Genomic DNA, 23,697 nt, shown 5'->3' on the forward strand with positions numbered 1-23,697 from the left:
CCTTAGACGTCCTGCTTGATGACTCTCATAAGACAACATCTATATAGCTTAATAAGGTCAACTGCATACTTTAAGGGATTTTAGAGGGGAATTCATGCGCTAGAATACAAAGAAAAAGCATCTTTCACATAACTTTAAGAAAACAACCAATACCAATATTGCAGTCAAAGACACAGTGAGAGAAACTTCAAACAGTAACACCCCATTTTTCAGACAACCTTTTCTTTAATACAAAGTCAACATATCTACATACACAGTGGTTTTAAACCAATTGTTGTTTCCGTTAGAAGTAACAGTTTTGAAAGCGATGGCGCTCGGCTCATGCTTCTCGTTGATGTCGTTCTTCCAATCGGGCGCACGTCCCCTTAGTTTGGCTGAGACGCAAGCTGTAAATCCGGCAAAAAAAAAAAAAAACTTTCACAAAGTCACGAAAACAACCAAAAAAATAAAAATAAAAACGCTTAACAAGCTTTGGAAACTCTTGCAGGTTTTGTTTGGCTCTGCAGCAGTCCAGACAAGGCCTCCCTCTGTATTTCAGATTCATGGTGCATTGGTGCGTCAAAATCCTAGCACTCAAGAAACAAGACAAGAACTGCACGCATAGCAAAGTCCTTGTTCCACCCAGCTGTAGCTGACATGAGTTCACTACATCTGAAGTCCTGCATCCTTGTACAAAAACAAAAAAGCTGTATACTTACAATAGCGGTAAGCATCGCTGTACAAAGTATACAACATATATTTTTGTAAGGGCTAACTTTAAAACAGATGTGCTGATGAATCACTGACCAATTTATATATCTGATACAGCACCATATATGTATCATAGAAAAATATAGCTGAATACCAAATTATTAGCGGATTCGGTTTTGAATAGCTCCTTGGAGCTGCATGGTGGGGTAAGTCACCAGGGGTTTAACTAGCAGCGCTGTCTCACGATTTATTCTGTGGTTTGGAGGAATATATACTCTATGTCTTGAATAGGCACTGGGCAAATGGTCCTTCATAGCTTAGGGATCAGAATAAATCAATCTGGAAAGATTAGTAAGGGAAAGGTGGTTCGTCATGGATACATGGGCCCTTTTGCGAAGTGAAATCAAGTTGGAGATTGCAATACCAGAAGCCACCACTAGAGGTGTCAGATGGTTGAGGAAAAGGCAGGGGAGGGCCACATCTCTCAGAGATTGGGGGTCAGGAGGTGGAAAAGGATACAGCAGTGGTGCATTGGATTGGTTTAACTAGCCTCCATTTCCCCTTGGTCTGTCATTGCTTGGAACCTGTGAAGGGTATGACCACAGTCAAGTAAAGATGGAGGCTAGTTTAACCATTCAGAACTGCAGAGACGCACACTGGGAATCTCTAACTGCTGTAGCACCCATCCAACAGCAGGGGGTGCTGCAGACAACATAATAATACCATATCCGTTATTTTTAAAGGGGAATGTTTGTTAACAGTGGTCCCTTTCCCAGTTAGCCAGTGTTTCTCACAATACAGAATGAGTGGAAAGAACTGAGAAATGTAAGGAGATGAGAAATGTAAGAAGATTTAATCCATTTTCAAGCTAAAAAGGCCAAAAATATTCAACTAGATTCTTTTTTTTATCTAAGGTTATTCTAGATTGGGCCAGATGTAAGCGTCGGTGTATTATAAACCCACGGTTAATCCATATTAGTACAATTAAAAACTACAGAAAAAAAAAATACAAAACAAGAATATTTTCACTATATGAATTAGTTCATCAAGTACATAAATAATGAATTGGTTATTGTCTAATCATTCATTATCTTCCACTATTTAGTAGACCAATTAATTACACTACTTTTGTAAAAAATAAACAATGCTATCGACACAGCTCTTCCCCATGGTAGCTATTAAAGAATCGCTCAATATCTCCCAAGGTTACAATAAGGTTACATTTAGAATGGTAAAAAAAAATTATAATAATAAACAATAATTCATAGTAACATTGCATTGGATGATTATATATAGCCAGTTACACTTAACATTTCTACAGTGAAAAAATAGACCGTCTTTAAACAATATGAACAGATAAGCTTCTTAGCTCGTACATTTCTGAAAATGCTAACAAATATATAACTGTTAAAAAGAAAAAAAAAACGAAAAAAAAGACAAATGAAGGAGATGTCCTATTGTAAAGTTCCGCTAACAATAAGGCTTTCCTGGGTGCAGACTAGTCCCAGCTGACAGATAAAGCAGGTTCATTGCGTGTCAATGGACTGTTCTCACAGAGAGTGTGGGAGGGGGCGGCTGCAATGCGCTACGGAAAATACATCAAAGGATCACACCTCATACTGAAGGTTTATAACGTGGGTCACCAACATGGTCAAGCTCTGTTTTAGTGGACTTCCCCTTTGGGATTTCCAACTCAGATGGTCAACATTGACCTCTCTATGTTGTGAAGGTAGGGTTTTTCCAGTACGCACCCTTCTATCTCGCGACTGGTCAATTGCTATTTCAAACAGAGAGAGAATGTGTTGTGTGGGACAACGGAACAGTCCAGGAAACTGGGGCGACTCCCTAAAAACAGCCTCAACAGTGCCTGGTAACCCCCACACAAGAAGAAACCTGCGCTGGATTTTTTAGTTGGTCGCATTTCCCTGTTAACGCCCCATGCAACAGTGTCATCATAATCCTACCTTAAAAGATACACACATTATACAGCATATTGACAGCCTGGAATCATATTAGTAGAAGTTAAATACAACTTACTGGAAAGCAGAAGGTTGTATTAAGTTTTTGCATCTCAGAAACATCTTGCATAGGCAAGTTCGCTCTCCTTATAAACCAGGACTGTATAGTAAGATTTGTGTTTTAAAACTGGTTAACATTACAAGATCTTAAGGTCAAGAGATATTATTGCTGTTCCGGATCTTGAATTACCTCAAATAACTGTACTGTATGATGTATGTATCTATATATGCATGTATTAGGAGAATGTATGTGCTGTATGTTTAAAAACATACAAACATACTCATACTCTATAAATTCAAGTATACAGTACATACACTCATCAGATAATCACGCACACTATTCTAGGCTATTCCTGAAGGCTAACAGTTGAAACGCTGCTTCAGGTGGTTCACAGCCTGGTTCTTTTAGGCAAACACATATACTTTCTGCACACACAATTAATGGATATTTGATATTCTGGGGCTGAAGCTAAAGTGCTTTGTGTTCAAACACGCTCCCAGACAGCTCATAAATAAGTAGGCAATACAAGCAGACAGACTAGATTGGCATTGAGATACAATGAGGTTCTTTAGCCTGTGTTTGCCAGCCAGTAACCTTGAGATCTGTGGCTGGATTCAAAGCTTTGTATATTGTTATTTACTTTTGGGCTGTCTGAGACGAAATATTTAACTTTAATTCAAGGGTCCGATTCTAGCTGGATTCTTCCAAAGCCGCTGTTTTTTTGGGGTTCCCGACGTCTCTCTGACCTGTGAGGAGTCCCCCTGGAGACACGCGCCCCTCTATTTGAAACATTTCACCTTTTTTGTTTTATCCGAAAAATGAACCAAATTCCACAATGAATGAGTGACCAGAACAGGATCCCTTATGAATGTATTCTTTAATATATTTTCATTGTTTGTATTTCATTTCTCCCTTCTTCAACATAAACGAAGCCACGTTTAGATTTTTTTTTCTGCTTTTTTTAATTTTTTTTTTTTTTTATTGTTGTTTTGTTTTAATAGATGTCCACAAAATATTTATAATGTCCTCCACTTTTGAACACTTGAGGTAAGATAAGCAGTCTGACACGTAAATAGGTCCCACCAGCAACCTGAGCCGCGGTCTTCAATATCCAGGTTATTCCTGAGGGGGGTCAGTGTGTTCCATGAAATTCCTTCCCCCCTCCCTGCAATCGCTGTCCTTTGCTCAAATAAATGGTTTGTTGTTTTGTTTTTGTTTCGTTTAATTTCAAACATGGTTCTATGGCTCAGCAGAGACTGGGGAAGGACAGCAGAATTAGTGTCAAGATGACATTTTACGTTGCATAGTGATCGAAGCTTCCTAGATACTCCAGACCCGCCTGATAGCAGAACTGGTACTCATCCTGAGGAATTCAAAGAGAGAAGAAGAAAAATCAACACTTAAAATGGCTACCAACTTACATGGCTGTTGAGACCTCTACACCCAAAACGGCTTTTAGAAGCCCATGTTGAAATACCAGCTCTTCACAACAGAAAGCTAACTCATTTTATTTTATTGTATTACTTAAATCTAATTATAACTGGGCCCCCCTTTTTATTGTGCTGGCGGTTCAACACTTCAGGTAATCAGATCAGTTGTGGAAGATCCTTCAGGGATGTTCTACAACAGGTTTAACAGATGAAATAAAATCATTTACTGCTTTGGGAGCTGAGTGAAAGTTTCATTGGCCCTTCATTGATTGAAGGGCCAGAGTTGCCCAATCCTACTGCATCTCTGGTAACTTTTCTACATTTTTAAATCCTTGGTTGCCACTCCTTTAATTAATAACCTCCATCTGCTGCAAGTAGCAACAGGAGTAAGGCCATTTGCCAAGAAGGTTTCAAGAAGGTTTCCTAGCTGCATTTGGGGAATGTTAACATACTTACACACATCTGATGAAGCAGAACTGCTGAACCTAATCAAAAGATGTCAACACTGTAAGGTTACAGTCTTGAAGAAGGCATCGCCTGTACTGTGCATGGAAGAGTGGTCAGCCCTGATGGTCACTCACCTCTGTCTGCACCATGGCTGGCCGCTGTGTCCTCAGCATCTTGACCGTCTGGAAGATGTCCACCACCCCCTCGTAGCGCATCCTCTCCAGGACTATACTGAGCGTGATGAACACGCCAGTCCTGCCGACTCCAGCGCTGAAACGCAACAGGCATGGTTAATACAGAGCTCCAGCAAGGGGAGGAGTCTTTCTCCCTTGCATATCATTTAATTATTTAGCAGATGCTTTTATCCAAAGCGCCCTGCTTACAGGGAATACTGCTGTTGAATACAAATCAGCAAGCTAACAACAACCAGCTGGCAACACACCAAGCTTATCGCTCACAGATTCATGAAGGAATATAAAATGTAGGCACAGAAGAGACACTGTTTGAGACGAGCTCCAAGTCCTCCTGGTGACCTCCAGGTGTGGCCGACGTGCTTCCAGAGGGAGAGGTAACTGAGTGCAACCTTTACTTCTGCAATAACTAGTGCTACGTTATTTTGTATAAAGATTCTTCAATATTGCTGTTTGGACATGAACCATTATAAAATTACAAAGGCAATATATTTTGAGCCTTGAGCTACCATTGCTATGCCACTGTAGTGTGACTGCATTGCCAGATTAGTCAGATTAATTGACTGAGGGATTAAAGACTGAGTGTAAGGCTAGAGCACACGAGAGGATGAAGCAGCGAAGGATTGCTCAACAGAGAACCAGCCAACAAACTGCGAAGACAAGCCTGTCACTGCAGGTTCTCCACCGAAACAGAAACGCTGTTCCAACCGCCCGGCCACAGACTGTCAACACAGCTCCTGTTCTGATCTAGCATAGACATGCTTTAAAACTGACAGGTATACAGTGTAAATGAATAAAGGGATTTACATTTGCATTCAGTGGAAGCAATAGCGCAATTAATAACTAAACCGCATTGGCTCCATTAGATAACTATGTAACTGACAATCCAATAGCACAGCCGACCTACGCAATGCGCTTGAGGCTAGTGTTTAGGTAATATCCTATAATCATAGACGACACATGTTGACAGAATGTGTTACTTTGAAATGAATTAGCTGACAATAGCTAATGTATAACACATTTACTGGAAAACAATTAAGAATTAGAATCCAATGAAAGCATCTGGAAATGGCAGTTGAAAATATACTACGATAGTCACTGGCTTATGAAAAAAAGAAAACGATGAGAGTTTCACAGCTTTTACTGTTGCAAAGCTAAATCATTGGTTTTAATTAAAAACTTGTTTGTTAATTGGTTTCTGTTAAACTCTGTAGAAAGATTTCATTGCATACTGAAGGATTTTCTCCTAGGGTTAACAAAAGTGATATTAGACTACGGACAGTGCTATCCAATCACATTTCCAGACATAATCAACGTGAACCTTCTTGTTAACATTTGTTAAACACACACACACACACATACCAGGAAGATGTGTTTGAATGCCAGCATAGTTAATAAGAATATGAGAAAGCTGAGCTGCGTTGTGTGGGACAGCTCTCTCCCATGCTCCTCTGTACCTGCAGTGCACAGAGATAGGCCCGTCCTGTCCGAACTGCTCCTTGGTTTTGTGCACCTGGCCGATGAAGTCGATGAAGCCCTCTCCCGATTTTGGCACGCCCTGCTCGGGCCAGTCTGTAAACTGGAACTGACGTACAGTTCGAGACTGACCATCCTGGAGAGACAAGAAGAAGGGCTCTGTGAATGGGTGCGCTTTCAGCAATTCCATTTGAAGCACTTTCAAAAGGACAGTGTTATATCACGTCCTGGCGACTGCCTTGTTGAAATCAGCTACTAAAATGATCAGTGGTTACCTGCTGGAAAAGCATGGGCAATCATGGAGGAAAAAAAAAACTGTTTATGTTCTCCTACCTTGTTATTGGATTGCAATATAAAGTATTAACCCTGCACCATGCTCCGTTTTACAATAAAGCGCCCCTACCCTTTGTTTAACACACTTTTCCCTAGGGCCACAAGGTTCATGCTTGAAACCTGCCTGACACAGCTTTGTGCTTTGGAATCAAATACCAGTCACCTTGTTAAGGTTCAATAAGGAATCATTCTTTATTGATAACCATTGATAAATGACACCCTACACCAACACGAAGTAATAAGGTGACAACCTTGTCAAAGTATTTCTTAGAAGTTTGACCTGATATTCTTTTTTGAAGTAGCTATGTTAAAAGGTTATAGGTCACTGCACCTCTTAAAAGTCCCCAGTTGTGTTATTTAGAATCCCACTTGATCATTAAGTCTGTGTAGCGTGTAGTCCCTTTATTTCCGTATAATGTAACAGGTGACTTTCACGAAGACATGCGTTTTATTTGTGTGTGTTTCCAGTGCTGTTGATTAACCTGAACTCCATTCAGATACGTACTCCATTCAGATACTTACTTTAAGTAAGTAAAAGAGGAGCAATCAATAAGGCAGAGAGCATGAAAACAAAATCTTTTTCCGAGACAGTGGCAAATTGAATAATCTTAAACAAAATCGATAAAACAAACTGGCTTCAAGTGAGGAGGCAGACAAGCCCATGCATACATGCCTATTTGTACCAGCGAAGCAAAACAAGAACAAAAGCAAAAAGTTTCAGTACAAAAGACTTGGACTAGACAATACACGTCTGTTCTTAACCTAGTACCAGAAACCTTGCACATAGTACAAAGCATTCTCCCTGAGTGCGTGTGTTTAATATAAATGTATTATGGTCTATAGCAACACACTGTATCATCTACTTTTCGTTTCTAAAACCATCGTTCATGTGCAAGCATCCCACGCTGCTTTTAAAGCAAAACGTAGCGAGCAACTGGTGTCCAAAATCTATGAAAAGTGCTTGTTAGTCTCTTCATTGATACAATGTGAAGGGTTTCATTGAAACCAGAACGAATACTGTAGCTTGGCATCAGCTACTTCTATACCAACCGATCGATATAAAGAAACTGGGTATCACAGTTTGGCAATACTTAGTTAACGGTTTCCAACAGATACATTTAAAAATGATTAAAACTCACACTCGGGTTCAATTCTAACCCCTTGGGATTATTATTAGTTTTTTTAATTCCTTAACAAAGTCTCCTGACAACTTGATCATTTGCTCCCGATGACTCTATTACGGAAATGAGTAAGAGCCCAGTGGGTCACCTCACAGCCAGTGCAGATTTGAGGGGCTTATCTGCTGTGAGACAGCCTGGTGATAGAGCAGCTATTTCAATGAGCGCTCTTCTGTAAGTCCCCCAGTGGGGATTGGGAAAGCAGTGGGCTGAGTGGTTTAATGCAAAGCTTTGGAGACCCAGGGGAACTGTACACTGTACATTGAAAAAAAAAAAAACCCACCGCACGCCGTTAAGACTGATGCGCAGCATGTGGGTACGGGTGAGGGGCGGCTGTGATGATGTCATTGAAGTGTCTCCATGGCAACCACTGTTGCCAAGAACACAGGAGACGAAAAGAGATAGAGAAAGCGAGAGAGGCGACTGTCGTCTGCTTGGTTATTAAATTAGTTATAAAACAAAAAAAAGTCACCGTTTATACAAAACAGCCATATTTTAAATGCACTTATATTGTAGGCTTTATTTATTTTATTGGTGCCCATGAATAACAGCTTTGGTTTAAAATCCTTTAGATTAAAAATATATAAAAACGGTATTGCGTTCTGTTTATGAAGGCCTGAACTCACCCTGGCATCGGTGACCTTGAACTCCCGCAGGATATACTGGGGCATGTTGTATTCAGCCATCGGATCCACCACGAAGTACTGGTACCGGGCCGAGCGCTCTGCGGGCCAGTACTGGTGGCACTTTTCCTGCGGGCACAGAGGAATAAAAACCGGTATAAAAAATACTTAAGAAGAAGGAGAAGAAGAAGAAGAAGAAGAAAGAAATTAACAGAATGACACATTTTAAATCTGCTGAATATGGATTCAATATAAATGATTGTGCTGTTATGCTTTTATCTGCTTAAACTGAATTCTAGGGTAGGTACTGTAAATAGATGTTTACTTAATAGAAAAAAAACAAACAAATTCGACATTGCAAACAGCCAAGGTAAAATCTATAGTCACTGAACTGAACAAAACTTTAGATGACTTTTGATGCGGCAGCAGTGTGTTCCCGGATACAAATTGCTTTCCCCGTTTCCAATGAGCATCCCTCCCCTTCCCATCGCTCTCAGCCCTGCCCTGCTCTCTCTCACTTAGCCGTCGACACCGGGACGTTGAAATTAATCATTAATTCTCATCTTCTGGCTGCCATGGCAACAATGGGTTGCATTAATAACTGCGCATAACCCCATGACCCCCGAGCAGTTCCTCAGCCTGGGCAGAGCGCGACAGCGAAACCATTCCCGCTTTGTGAACTGAAATTTAAATGATTACAGAGGCAGAAGTGCCCTCTGTAGCTTACTTTCCTCAGCAAGAAATTGGCATTCTATTACTTAAAGGAGAAGCGTTGTTTAATCATTTCAGAGCCGTGAAAGTAAAGGGTCTCATTTCATTTCCTTATTGAGTTACTGACCCTTGGTGTTATATAACGTCCAGTATACTGAACTCTGAAATATGACATTCAGATATTGTATCAAGCCTTTAAAATGTGCTTGGATTATTTTACGTTTTAAATCACTGATTTTGTCCAGTATGTTTTCTAAAATATAAATAATTAAAAAAAGAAAAATGACTTGGTTTATAGCTTGAAACACAGCATTGACAGCATTTTACGATTTCCCTTTCAGTCTATAGCTTAGAACGGTTTAAGTGGATCTTTATGGAATGTAATAAACCTTGTGCATCATCTTAAGTAGAGTGGTCATTATCCTACAGTAGCTGCCCTCTAAAAGTTAAAAGGACTTGAGACTCGCTTTAAAAATGGCAAGATTCATGTCAAGCAGCCTAAGTTATCTAGCAAAAAAAAAAAAAATGATAATACGGGGAAAAAAAAGCTTGAAAACGTGTCTCACCCTCCCCATTTCTCGTAGTTTAGTCAGCATCACCACGATGGTGGAGTTGTTTTCCCACAACATCCTCCAGAAGTCCTCTGTCGTTTCTGCCAAGGGCCCTTGCGTGGCGATGTAGGCTTTTTGTTGCCTGTAAAAAAGGACAGGAAATCAAATGAGGTTAGATTTCAGGCTGCTGAAGTATCAGACTATACCATTTTGAGGGGGGGTGGGTGGGGGGGTGGTTACCTGTAGCCGTCGATGAAGCTGGCGTTGATGTAGTCCGAGCCCTCCACCCCTCGAATTGGTTGTAGGCACACCCTGGTCGTCTCGTACGGCATGATGTTCACCAGGCGGTTCTTGAATTTGTTGCAGGGAAGGTTGGCACTTATGAACCTGGATGTGTGGGCTTTTGAATTGGCAAGGCGCTGCAGTGGGTACAGGAGAAAGATCAATGAATAAGGCACTGATGCATTGGAAAGAACCCATGCTGGATTTGTTTCAAAACTGTCGCTGCTGGTCTCCATAAAATGTATTGTTTCGACATTATTGTGGTTATTATTTTGATATCATTGCTTGCATGTCTTGGATCGTTTATTGACTCCCGTATCAAAACACACAAACAAAGAACTGTAAGGTTGACTCAAATCTGCTGATGGGGATCTTGTAGAAAAGACCCAAATAAAGATGCGGTTTTTAGGTCAGTTGTCTGAATAAATTGTCCCTTGACTGTGGCTCTTTTACATGGATGAGCAAGGAGTATATTATCTCTTCTGCATTTTTCCAAAAGCAGGCTTTCATTTCTCTGGCTGAATTTCTTCAGGCCTGAGGATAGTCATTCTATTAAATGAACCACATTTCTAGATAGCCCTCAGATCAGCATCTCAGATTTTTCACAGGAGGCATTTTCTCTAAATATCAGCTCTCATTAACTTAAGCAATTTGTGCCTATAAGGTTTCTTACTGTGGGTGATTATCTGGGTCAAGCTTAACAGGTTTTTTAAGAAATTGCACTCTTTGAAATGTTTGCACACAAAGAAAATATTTCATCCAGCTTTTGCCAGTTGAATTCGACGATACAAAAACATTCTGCTTAGTCCATTTTGTACCATTACAAACTGATGTCAAGATGCATTTCTGAAGTAAGACTGTGTTAGACATGGCCACCGAGAGCATGCAACTATCATTTCTGCCCCCAGTGCAACTGTGATAGTAAATGGATAAACCTGGGAATCAAAACCACTGCACTTCAGAAATTCAGCTTGAAAAAGGTTGTAAGCCTAATAGCAATGATCTAAACAGAAAAGAAACACAATACAGGAGAACGATACACCAATAAGATGTTAAACAATTAAGAAATTAAATATCAAGAATACCAAGATGGTATCCGTTTAAGAATAGGAATGCCCCACCTTGAATTCCAGCTCCATGCCGGTGACATGCTCTCCAGTCTCGATCTGAGACAGTTTCTGGATGTAGGTGTAGAGGCTCCGAGCCGCCACCTCTGTGTTCCCACAAGCCACTGCTTCCAGGAGGGAGTCGTGAATGAAGCTGTACTGGTCCTCCGTCTGCACCATGTAGTTCCGCTGTGACCTCATCAGGGTCACGTGACCGTAGATGTCCACCGTCTTCTCGTGCTTGATCCGCTCCAGCATGGCATCGATGACGATGAAGCAGCCAGTGCGTCCCACCCCGGCGCTGCGGGAGAAACCGTACAGCATGAGGCATGCTGGGAGCAAGGCCCAGGCTAGCACACGGTCAGCCCCAGGTAAGTAACGATCTACTGAATAATCCCACAGGCTGTTGCAGCTTTACTCAGTCAACTAAACTCCACATTGCCACCACAACGTTCATATTTCATTGGGAATACTTTTTTTTTGGCTGCTGCTCACCTGCAGTGAACGATGATTGGCCCAGCGTCTGGGGGGTTGCAAGTTTTCACTCGACGCAGGAACGCCAGGAATGGGGTGGGATACTCAGGAACGCCGTGATCCGGCCAGGCTGTGAACTGGAACTGCCGTACTTCCCTCTTCTCACTGGAGCCGTTCTGGAACACCGGGAAAAATGAAACACATGTTTTATACCACATGTAATCGAAGGTGAAGATCTGGTCTGTTGTGGTCGATGCAGTTGGCTTACTGCCTGTGTTATAAACTGCATAGGTCGTGGTTCACCACTGGGTATATTGCAGAAAGTATCTTCATGGTTACAAAAGCTGTAGTTAAGCGGTCCCACCCGTCCAGTTTATTTGCCATCTGTATATAAAGGACCACTTTTAGATGGTCGCTGAGTTGTGGTTATCAGCAATTCTACATATACTGTATTGTATTGCAGTGCATGAAACGGGCAGATACAACACAAAGCGGTCAGTCAGACACAGTCAAAGTGAGGAACAGAGGTTAATTAAACGCTTCAATGCGCAGACCAAACAAAAGCAAGGCATCAATTTAAAACATTAAAACAGTGTCAAAGCTCAACTTGCACAAAATTACGCAGACAATCCCATCCATTTTGCAAACGCAGCCATGAACAAGATTGCATTGCCTGGATGAACTGGCACCTTAAACTGCGATTAGGAGTTAAAACGTCTGAATTGTTAAAGCCTTTCTAAACGGTCTGTTTTTTTAATATCACTGGACAGGAGATGCAGGTACCACTATTATGTGCGCAAACATTTCTTCCGCTCATTTAGCTAAGTGCCTTTCTTTGGCAGGCGGTCGCGGTGGTACAAAGAAAAAAAATAAAAGTTAATTTGATGCAAGAGCCTCTTAAGAAAACAGAATTTATTATCCTCTTTGAGCTGGCTTCCGTGTCGTTATCATTAGAGGGGCTGAAGAGATTGGATTGCTCTCAAGGTCGTCAAGTGTTTCAAGAGGACATTAGAATGCACCAATCTGCTAAAGCTGTTCAGCGGCTCCTTCTGAATACACTTCAGAGAACTCGCTGCATGCAGACCGCAGGGATGGGATTAAGAATCCCGTTCAGTTGCAGCTCGACCCATTTCAGGTTTTACAATGAGCTCCAAATGAGTGGAGATAGAGGCGCCCCAAACCTTGGACTGGCTGTATTTACCTTGTGCAGGGAGAATGTGCGGACACAGAAGGTGGCGAGCTCAATGGTGTCGAGGAGTGTCACCTGGGTCATCCCGTAGGTTTCTGTGCCTCGACTTGGCCAGTACTGGTCACATTTGATCTGTAAGAAAGAGAAGGTCAAGTTAAATTAAAATCAGTCCCACTTTGTCTATCTACAGTATCCATTTTGCTTCGTGTTTAAAAAAAACAAGCCAAAAAACCCAAATTTTTAGTATAGTACAGATATACTGTACTACTATTATGGCTTCCGGGAGAGGTAAATGTGCCGTGGGCAATATAGTAATTAGCAGAAGCAAGTATACCACAACTCTTACACTTGCAAAAACGTAAGGAAATTAAAATGGGTAACTGCATTTGTTTTCCCTAGGAGCAGTATCTTTGGCAGGAGGGGATTAAGAATACATTAGATAATAAGATGAGGAAGATGTTCCAGATGATAGTACTTTCTATGACAGGCTTAGCCTCAGCTGCTCCTCCAGGCATTAATGACTTGCAGAAATGAGACCTGCAGTGAGATCTTTCCTATTTACCATAAAATGAGATTTACTGAAACGCTCAGCGGGCATTCCGACACATTCTGAGTGTCTAGTCTGAGCCCCGGAAACGCGTGACAATGGGCTCAGGTTTCCTTAATGCATTTTTATTTGTTTGCTTTATTTATAGCCAGAGCCGGCTTTTGCATTCGATTTCCTTGTCTTTTTTTTCATAATGTGGCCCCAGTGGTATATTTCCGCCAAGCAATGATTTATCCTCTAGTTCAGTCGGCTGGAGCACAGTGGCTGCCTGCTCTGTAACTTCCTCTCCATCTCTCCTCTCAGTCATGTGATCATGACGGCCACAGTCTCCGTCCCTCTCGTCTCTTTCCTCCCTCTCACCCGTGATTTCTCCTCCAGCTTGGTCATCATGACCACAGTGGCCGCCCGCTGCTCCCACAGCATCCTCCAGAAGTCCCCAAAGGTCTCTGGCAGAGGCCCCTGGGTGGCGATGTAGGCGTTCTGCTTGCGGTACCCGTCAATGTAGTTGGAGTTGATGTAATCACTCCCGGTAATGCCTGCCGGAAAGCAAGAGGAAGGCAGTTAGGGACACTGCCCCCGTGTGGTTTGGAGGCCATATGCCATCTTTTCTCCTGAATGGCCAATAAAACCATTCAGACGGTTCTTAGTAAAAACATTAGGAATTTGTCTTGAATATGGGAGAACCTGAAAGTGGGGCCAATTAGCAATTTGCAGAGTACGTTTGGCATTTTGCATTAGACATGAATCATGACAACACATGCAACATATTGTAGGGATTACCAATGTTTTGCTATACCCCTGCATCCCTTGAAAGGTAACAATAAATACATGTGTGTGCATATTTCTTCCAAGTCAATCCATCCCAGAAATGACCCTGGGAAAGCCTGCAGCTCATCAGAGACGTTCTGCTGTTGAAGTAAATCAGTCCGGGAGCTTGCTGATAGCCTGCTCTTCACAATTTCTTTCCTATATATTTTTTTCCTGCTGCATAAAATCACAATAAATGCAACCCCACCCCACCCCAATCCCCACCAAGTCTGATGAAATTGTCATCCTCATTTTTTAAAAAAAATTTTTATCCTGCACCACACTGAATTCAAATCTAACTTCATGTATCATTGCTGGAACCTTAGGAACTTTAGGGGACTATATATATAGCTAAGAAGTTTTTAACAGCTGCTTTTTACATACTATACTGAATATTTTACCTGGACCTTCCCTATACACCCTGCTTTGCAAGACTGTCCTGCAATAAAATACAGTGTACGCCCTTAAAGTTGTATTTTCTAACAGTTCTAGCAATGACACCTTGAAGACATAGAAAACTACAGCAGCCACCAGACCCAATCCTTTTTTGACTAACTGCGTGTGGTTAGCGGTTCACGCCAGTAATATAAAAAAAAAGGCAATCTGTAAAAACATTAACCTGAAGGCGTGAAAAAGCAATTGTAGAAAAACATAATGTGTGTAATGCAGTCTTTCTTTCTTTCTGTTTGTCATACCTGGTTGGACTTAGAGGAAATTAGCACTGAATTACCACTAAAATCATTAAACTGTAAAATGGAAATTTTGTAGATGATGAATTTATGCATGCCTTTTGTCTTTTTTCTATTCATACTGTGCCACTGTACAAGGGATAGAACACTGCACTGGCACTAATGGCATGATTCTGCAAGGGTTTATCAGTGTATACTGAGCATGGTACCATTCTACCAATAGTACCAAACAGCACCACTGCAGCTGCCTTTGTGCTTCCACAGCGTAGAACTACAGCATTGTCATCGTAGTGCCAATGCTATATTTCCATTGAAGAACTTGGTAAGGGCAGCTATCAAAAAACAGCCCATTCAGTCTGTTAAGGGACAGGTTAGACGTAACACTTTGACTCACCCTCGATGGGGGACAGGATGACCCGCGAGTGATCGTACGCGATGACGTTGGCGTAGCGGTTCTTGGGTTTGTTCACTTCCAGGTTAGAGTGCTCCCAGGTGAACTGCTGCCCGGGGTCGATGGACTGTGGAGGCAAACAAACAAGCAGACGTGCTTCTGAATAATGAAGTTACTGACAAACCGCAGGTGTTAAACTGTTTTTCAGCGTCTAGAGCGGGGCAATATACAGTAGATTCTCGATAATCCAGACCAGGCTATATTCTGAATAACGCTACCATAACCAAACGCTGAAATCATGTCAAAGGGAATATTAAATCTTTAAAAAATACATCTCTGTGTGTTTCTTCCAAATATTTCTTACTGATTTTTTATTTAAGTTGAGGAAAAACTAAGAAACTAAAGCAAGCAGACTAATGCCTACTGCTTTCTTCAGTGTCACTTAAAACGTTTGACTTCCTCTACCTTTACAATTCCGGCTGAGCATTTTGAAGTTATGGCTAAACACATCTGAACCACAGAAGAAAGCACAAAACAGACAGCTTAATCTGAACAATCAGCTTCATACTGCTTCAGACTAGCGGGTGTCTGCAGTGATCTAGCCCCCCCGAGGGTGGAGGTTGTCGTCGGTCCCTGGGTGCAGGAATAGGGGAGCAGCCAGGGCTAGTGTTCCCTCACTGGGGGAAGGACGGGAGTCTAGCTCAGCGATGGAGGCGGAGGCATGCGGCTGTCAGCCAGTCCCCGTGATTCAGCCTTGCAGCTCCGCTGAGCTTTCCCAGCCCGGGAAAACAGGTTAATTAGCTTCACCTTGCAACAAGGTGCTGGGCGACTTCAATTAAAAACATCCCCGTTCCCTCAGCCTGTCCCTCCCGGAACAGCCCTAACCTTCTCCTGAATACCAGAAAGCAGTTTGTACGACATGCCTATATATATGTATATGTGAAGCTCTCAGTATGCCTGCTAATCGGCACATAGCCATTTTTTTTTGTTTTTCATTGACATGAAATAGATTAGTTCCAGACCTTTATTATTATAATATTAACAGGGATTTACTTATCAGAAGTTACGTGGATAAGAGGGTAACTCTGACATCACAGCTCAAGAACACTTCTCACCTGGTGTGTAATCTACATGGATAGCGTGTTTAACCCTTTCAAGGCTGGGCCTGAATATTTCGGGCCCCGTCCTTTCACAGCGCTTTTTTCTTTGTAATTTCTGTGCCTTTTTATATTCCAGCATGTTCTGAATTAAAATAGTTACTGGAAAAAAAATGGTCTTTATATATGGAGACAGATTACTACTGTATCTTATGAGGGTCTATTCCTTTATCGGCAGCACCATGTTTTGGGAGCTAAAACACTGAAATGGGATAATAGGAGGATACAATGTTATTGGGAAACTTTTCTTTTTTTTCTTTTTTATAGACATTGTTTTAACTTTATTTCTGCCAATTCTGCACCTTTTTACATTTTACCATGTTCTGAATTCTGTACCAGCTTAAAAATAATATTATTCAAGTTCTAAGCTTTTAAATGATATAAGGTTTTATAATTTAAATGACTTATGGACTCTTAAAAACAAGTTTGTGCATTTTCTTAAAAAAATACCCCCCCCCAAAAAAACTCTCTTGAAATGGGATAATACCTTCTAAAGGCGACAGGTTCCTAAGATATATCACTGGAGGACCATCTTCAAATGAAAGTCTGACATATTTTCTTGAAGGACATTATCTCCATATCTCCACTGGATAGAACATTTAAACATGCGTCTTCTGGACTTCTTGTAGTGCGTTTCCAAATAATTGCGCATTAACACCATTCTCATACTCATGTCTGCGCTCAAACCTTGTAATCTCTCCACACATCCACCTTTATTACAGTCTTTCTATGTTTCAGGGCTGGGGGGACGTCAGATTTTATATTATGCTAACGAGGGATAATTCAGCCGGGCGGTTTGACTATCGGAAGCTTTCTCATTTATAACAGTAGATCTAACAATCTGATTAAGTTGAATCTGCCAGCATACACATACACAGACACTGCATATATAATTGCCAAGGTGGTTCTGGCAGTGGTCTTGATCAGTTCCTACAGGTTTGTAATTGAAAACTTCACGCTTAAGGATTTCTGGATTTTTAACTTTAGCGCATCACCAGGCAAATTGCACTGAACTCTACTGAAATGCAATCAATACGATACTTCTCCCCATTGTTTATTCAATACCTATTAAGAGTAGAAAACGGAACAGTTCAAGCATATTTTGAAGGTAAACGGCTGAACAGAATATTGATGGCTGCAAATGAATGTTTATATTGTATGAAGTAAACAAGCAAGAAGTGGGAAATCGACAACACTTTGTGAAGTGAGGATTTTAGTTTTTTTTAATCTAAATGAGTAGAAACCCATTTGTTTACTAATATAAACATTTCTATGATGTCTCTCTCCCATTGGACTTTTAATTGATTAAGTAGACAATTCAACTGAAACCTATGGAACATAAGAACATGAACCCCCTTCAGTGCTAGTTAGGGTCCTAGTAGCTGGTCCATTTTAAAACTAAAGTCCATACCCTCACCACTCTCTGTGGTCTTTGATCCTCTGTTTTAAGTCTCCACAATTTCCAGCTGTTTCCTTTGGTCCTGGTTTCTGTGCTTAAAAGTGCTTACAGTATTGGCTAGGGCCAGCTCCCTTTAAGATTTTAAAGACTTCAATCAAACCCCGCCTCCCCCAATTCAACTTTGTTCCAGGCTAAATAAATTCAGTTCTTTCAATCTTCTCACGCCTGATTTATCTGAAAATCAAGTGACGAACGGTTTTTAAAGGGTACTGCAGGTCCTGACGCCCTTTCAGTCACCCTTGCTGTCCTGAGTGAAGGGCTGAGCGAGCCATGCCGTGCTGTTCTTACCTCATACTCCTGGGACAGCTTCAGGTTGTCGTTCGCCTTCAAGCACTCCGTGTGTTCCGCCAGGTCAGCGATGGGGATCGGAGGGTGATTGAGCATGCCTGCCGCAGGAAGGACAGAACGAGAGAAAGAAAAGAGAGAGATACCATCAGAGGACGCCTTCAGGTCACAGAAACACAGGGAACACAGACAAAGACAGCCTGGAACGGAAGGTGTATACACATATATATATATATATATATAAGCACATACATACAGTGAGGTTTATGAGTGATGTTAGGATCATCTCAAGGCTCGAAATGACCATCATAACCATTGCAGTAATGCTAGAAGCATGGTATTGTCTGCAGAGACGATCCCAAATAGAACCAATGTAAAGTACTGTCTACTTACATCTGGCACTTTGTATTTTGGCATCTGTAGGCTGCTGATTTGCTTTGAATGGGACTGTTTTTTTCAATGGGCTAATGTCACAACTACAGTATAGTGCCGCATTAAATGACTTATCACACTGATGAGAACACTGGCAGAAACTTGACTTAGTTTGTTTTAAGTTTCAAATTTGAATTTCCGATTCAGCGAGGTGCACACGAGGCAAAATTAAACAGTCTTTATATATTTAAAAACATTTTTTCTACTGAATTGAGGAGGACCTTGCCCGAAGTAAAAGAAATAAAAGAACACAAGTAGGGCTTTTTAGAATTCGATGCAGGGTAATTTCAAGTATAATCTAATATACAATACATGATCATTTGCCTCGGGAGAAATCTATAAAACTGAAACTGAGGATGGCAAGGCCTTTTTTAACAGCACCTGCTTTAATGTTGGTGCCTCAATGGATTAAAAACGCTTGCAAAAAAACTCCCTGTGAGACAGCAGCAGCACTAAAAGAACCATAATACTCTTTATTATTAGAAAAAAAAGATATTATTTTTGTCAAAGCCCTATCTCTATCTAGCTTTTAACAGCATCTATCAACTTTTATAGAGCAAGTCAAACATTTTATTCATCTACCATCCACATTTTTTTTTTTTACAAACCCCCCTAAAATGTTATCTACTCCAAGTCTGAAAATGAACGCCATTCTTTTTACACTAAATATAAAACTTTTATATTTACAGTCGGACGTGCTGTTAATTGTGTATTAGTTTAAATTTCGACCTCTAAGACCCTAGCAGGATCAGTAATCTCCTCTATTAATACTATCAATCCCTTTTTAAATATGAACAGTCTTTACCAAACCCTGCAAACATCAGTGGCTAATTTCGAGCCCTGTTGATGATCCTAAAAGCAGTGCAATGGCGTGATTTAAAAGTGGTTCATTTAAGACAGACGGCTTGAGCACAAATATGGCAAAGCAAGCGTGACATCATCAGTTCCTCCCCCCCGCCCCCCTTTCGTTATTTTCTTTTTTGAAAAGGGTGGGGACCCACAATGCACTTTACCTGACCTGCAAAACTATACGTCAAACACAATCAGAGAGACAGGTAGGACATCCAATAGACAGAAGCTATCCGTTACCGAGGAAACCAGACCACAGGCAGCTGGAACTTGATTGTCGGAAGGTTTAAGTAATTGAGAACTGAGCTGAAAGCGAAATCGGACAATTTTCCAAACGCTGTGTCTCCCATGAAGGTTATTCTGCGACTCCCAGCAATACTTCTCAGGCTGTTGCTAAATAACTGGCAAGGAGAAAAGTACCTTTCCCATGAAGGATTTGAGAGACGCAGAGACTATAGCTCTTTCTTAATTAAATTCAGAAGCATGTTTAGGTATTACCCCCCGTTGACTGTAAGACTTGAGCCCTGCTTCGATTTGAAAACAAAGAAACGCAATAATAGAGGGGTACTTCAGATAATACGTAAGACAGGTGAATCCTGTGGTTTATACTAGGGTCCTATATGAATGCTGAGTTTGGCATTGGTCTGCCTTTTCTCCTTGAAAAAAACAAGGTGAATCATTGTGGCCTCTTCTTTGCTATACTGTATCATGCTGCAATGTTTCTATGACATTTTCAGTTAATTAGGCTTTGCTGCTCCTTTTACTTAAACAACAGGGAACCCCACTGATGCTAAAACGAAACAATCAAAGATAATGTCAGGGCTTATAATTGTACATAATAAACACAAACTTGTGAAAAGGCCACTTGAATACAAGATGTCTTACAGCAACCAGCAGATTCATTCAAATTAAAAAGGTCGCTGCGCAGTGACGTCTACGACAAGCTATTCCAAGTTATTATTCTATTTCTCAGAGATATATACAATTCATTGATTATTCTCTGGCTGCGCTAAAAATTAAGCTGAAACGTTACTGGCGCTAACCAATCCGCAAACACCAGGCCTGGACATTTTACTAAACTGATCTCAGGTGTCGTTTTTCAAAACATTTGAGTTTAAAAACAAAGGCAGATGGTATTCTGAAAATAGGAAGAATGTGCAGACAAGGGCATTCCATTTCCTACATTCTTGAACCCCACCATTGCGTTAATACAGTTCCACTTGATTTCACAGTACTGTCTGATATTGTGCTGTCACTTTACATTTAAAGGTAACACTTCGTTATTCTTCCTGTAATGGTTGTTGCAGGTATAAAAATATACTTTATCCAGAATATGCAAGACATGTGCATATTGAAACCTTTCCCTTTAAAGGAAACTTTTGAATTGTTTTTGAAAACTCTGACATGACCTTATACTATAACTCAATGTCATTCAATCAACTTTGAAGATCAATATTTAAAGTGCTTTTGGCAGAGAATAAATCTTATTTGTTATGCCTTTTCACCCAGATTATTTTACTTAATTGAATTAACAAACTAAAAACGATACTTTCTTTAAACCAATCGCTTAACCTTTCGCAATGTATCCCTTTCACACCACTTCACACAATGTCTCTTGCCATGGCTACCATTTTTAAAATGCCTAATACCCTCCAGAGGCTTCAACAGCAATTCCTTGCACATTTCCAACACATACTGTATACAAAGTCATTTAAAACCGACTCCCATGACAGCACAATAATGACAAGCATGGAAAATGAAGGGGAACACGCAACCCGATAATTGAAATGCATACATTTTTGGAAACCATGATGTCATCTGTACACTAATTAGCTGGGCAGTTAGATTAATGAGCGAAGGGAAAACCAGTTCATTTAGTAGCAACAAATCGTTAGCAAGCCACAAGTGATTAGCAACCCAAGGGTGGTCATTGAACTGCAATAGCAAAAAGCAAATAGCAGTAACAAGATCTCATCTGCAGGAAACCTCACTGTAACTGATCAGAATGGACTTGAAGAATACATCTTTACTGCACCTGCGCTGGGGTCAATAACAAGGGGATTTAAGGCAGAATTGTAGGTAATACTGGTTATATTTTTGGCACCCATCTCTTCAAATGTACTGTATTTTTCCTGACTAATTTTTGACACTGGCAACGGATCTTAACCCTTTACCCCAGGGTGTGCTCCCATACCTATTTATTTTCTCAATGTCAAACATATTGGGCACTGGGCAGCAAAGGGTTAATCCAACAATACCACCTTAAAAAGCAGCAGTCAGAGTTCTCGTGGCTAGTGCATTCCGCTTCTTTCTTAGATTCACGTTGTGTATCCTTTTCTGTTTTAGTCATCACATTTTGGTGAGTTTTATAAATTTAAAGCAATACATTAGGTAAGATAACTGTGATATTACGGTAAACGTTGATCCAATGGCTTGATTTTCATTGCTCAGTATTATGGGCTCCATCTGTCAGTATCTGTGTATCAATCTTTCGATCTTGTAAGAAACCCCAGCTTGGTTGTTGCTCATTCTCGGCATGCAATCAGACATTTAAAGTTTGCTTATTAATGTTGGGGTATTAATGAGTAAAAGACTTTCACAGATGATTCTCTGTGTTTTGTTTAACAGACTAATGCTCTGAAATCTCCACTCAAGGTTTTTTTAATTCCAGATCTCTTCACCGCAGAACAGATTTACAGTAATCTGAAGTTTGGTGTCTTCGGCTCATCCTAATTAAGTTACTGAGAAATGAATTAACAAAAGATTGCTTGGTTTCCTGGCTCTCACTTTTCTGTAAGCTCTGAAGTCCAGCAGTAGATTGGTCTATATTTTCCAATAATGAAGTCTGAGCCAATTATTTTTCACTGTATGCTGTGCAATAAAAACGTCACAACTATCAGCATTTTCATTAGGTCGTAGATAATATTGTGTTGCCAACATGTAAAGTTTCATTTTAATTACACATGTGGTTAAACAGTAACTCATGTGTATAATTAACAGTATATCTAACGTCACTTGAAGTGCAGTGCTGGCAAATCTCCAGGGTGCACTTCAAAGATTACCTCCATCTACTTGCATGCTGGCAATGTGCAAAATACTCACAAGGTGCGATCTCTTTCAGCAATGCACTGTACTGTATTTCTCCAGTGCAAAATGGACAAAACTAAATGATGCATGGTTGCAAAACTAAGGGTTATGTTTCTACTTCGGAAAGCAATACAAAACTTTGTGTATACTTTTATAATAAATAAACCTGCAGTATCTAAACAGCCTTGTCTAGGCTCTGATCTTTCCAGTTCTCTAGGTTGAGTGGATATTTATACAGTATAGACAATCTGGAGCCATCATCAAAGCATTAGCATGTTCACTTTCTTATAGCATGCACCAAGGCTATTATAGCAGGGAAGATGCCCATTAATACAGTGCATTAACATGAGCCTGCTAGTGTTTCCATAGTGAGCTCCAAGCAGTCTCCCAGAGAGCCCTGAAGAAATCTTCAGCAAATGCAGTTACAGCTGTAACAAACAAATATCCACCAAAACACATACTTTAATCGTTTAGTGGAACGCAAGAATTACTCTACGAATTCACATTGTATTTGTATACTGGATACACATAGGCCACGCATCTGTCTAATTTCTGTGTTGTTCTCCAGCTTGTCAGAATGCTTCACTTCACGTGTCTGTGTGTCAGTGGCTCTGTTTGTGTTTGTGTCCACAGCCGTAGTCGATGCGCTGTTGCTGTCGTCTTCGTCAGCATTTTTAGTCTTCTTAAAGTAGTTTGTAAGAAGTTCCTAATGCTCTTTTCATTGCATCAAGAGGATTGCTGACTGAATCAGACAGTTGTGCGGAAGATGGGAGTCATGTGACTTTGCTTTCCTATAGAAAATAGTACCGGAACAGTGTTCCGGCACGTTCCTTGGAATAAATCACACAAATAAGGTAAATACAAGCGACGAGTATATCAAAAAAGTATATCACAAGGTTCAGTATCTCTCTTTAAGAGAATAAGTAAAGCTCTTCCTGTCTTGCTATCAGAGTTAGTCCCCAAATACTCTATGCGAGACCCCAGCAGGTTCTAGTTTGGATCATTTCAGTAAAAATGTTTTTGATATCAGGGTGGTGGTGCCCTGCAGTGCAAAGACACTTGGGTGTGACACAGTGAAAGCGTGAAACCTGGGAATTATGAGCAGCCGATAGCCTGAAAAAGCACAGCAAATTAAAAAAAAAAACTAAACAAAAAAACAAAAGGAAAATAAATGTAAATTAAAAAAGATAAAGTGCAAAAGACACACACAGGAACTAAAACACAGAGGAACTAACTTTCAAAGTCAAAACCGGGATCACTGAGGGGGCTGCTCAGACCAGAATCTGTGAAAAAC

At 40.7% G+C, this 23,697-nt stretch overlaps 1 protein-coding gene across 8 annotated transcripts in view; it reads right to left on the bottom strand.

The window, feature by feature from the left end:
* Positions 1–205: 205 nt before the first annotated feature.
* LOC117966307 (receptor-type tyrosine-protein phosphatase S-like) overlaps positions 206–23,697 on the bottom strand; it is a 149,764-nt gene continuing 126,272 nt past the window's right edge. For 5 of the 8 annotated variants that reach the window (XM_059014111.1, XM_059014112.1, XM_059014108.1 and 2 more), the window contains 13 exons: positions 23,639–23,686; positions 18,039–18,136; positions 15,138–15,261; positions 13,608–13,783; positions 12,713–12,832; positions 11,533–11,687; positions 11,053–11,338; positions 9,890–10,068; positions 9,665–9,791; positions 8,391–8,516; positions 6,235–6,389; positions 4,721–4,856; positions 206–4,072 (listed from right to left, as the gene is read on the bottom strand). In XM_059014111.1, the coding sequence (XP_058870094.1) occupies positions 4,004–4,072; positions 4,721–4,856; positions 6,235–6,389; positions 8,391–8,516; positions 9,665–9,791; positions 9,890–10,068; positions 11,053–11,338; positions 11,533–11,687; positions 12,713–12,832; positions 13,608–13,783; positions 15,138–15,261; positions 18,039–18,136; positions 23,639–23,686 (1,799 nt within the window). In that variant the 3' untranslated portion in view covers positions 206–4,003. The remainder of the gene's footprint in view (positions 4,073–4,720; positions 4,857–6,234; positions 6,390–8,390; positions 8,517–9,664; positions 9,792–9,889; positions 10,069–11,052; positions 11,339–11,532; positions 11,688–12,712; positions 12,833–13,607; positions 13,784–15,137; positions 15,262–18,038; positions 18,137–23,638; positions 23,687–23,697) is intronic. The other 3 variants (XM_059014109.1, XM_059014110.1, XM_059014114.1) reach the window with 1 other exon arrangement.

Source organism: Acipenser ruthenus, chromosome 47 (genome assembly GCF_902713425.1).
Source record: "Acipenser ruthenus chromosome 47, fAciRut3.2 maternal haplotype, whole genome shotgun sequence".
In the NCBI taxonomy this organism is placed as follows: Eukaryota; Metazoa; Chordata; class Actinopteri; order Acipenseriformes; family Acipenseridae; genus Acipenser; species Acipenser ruthenus.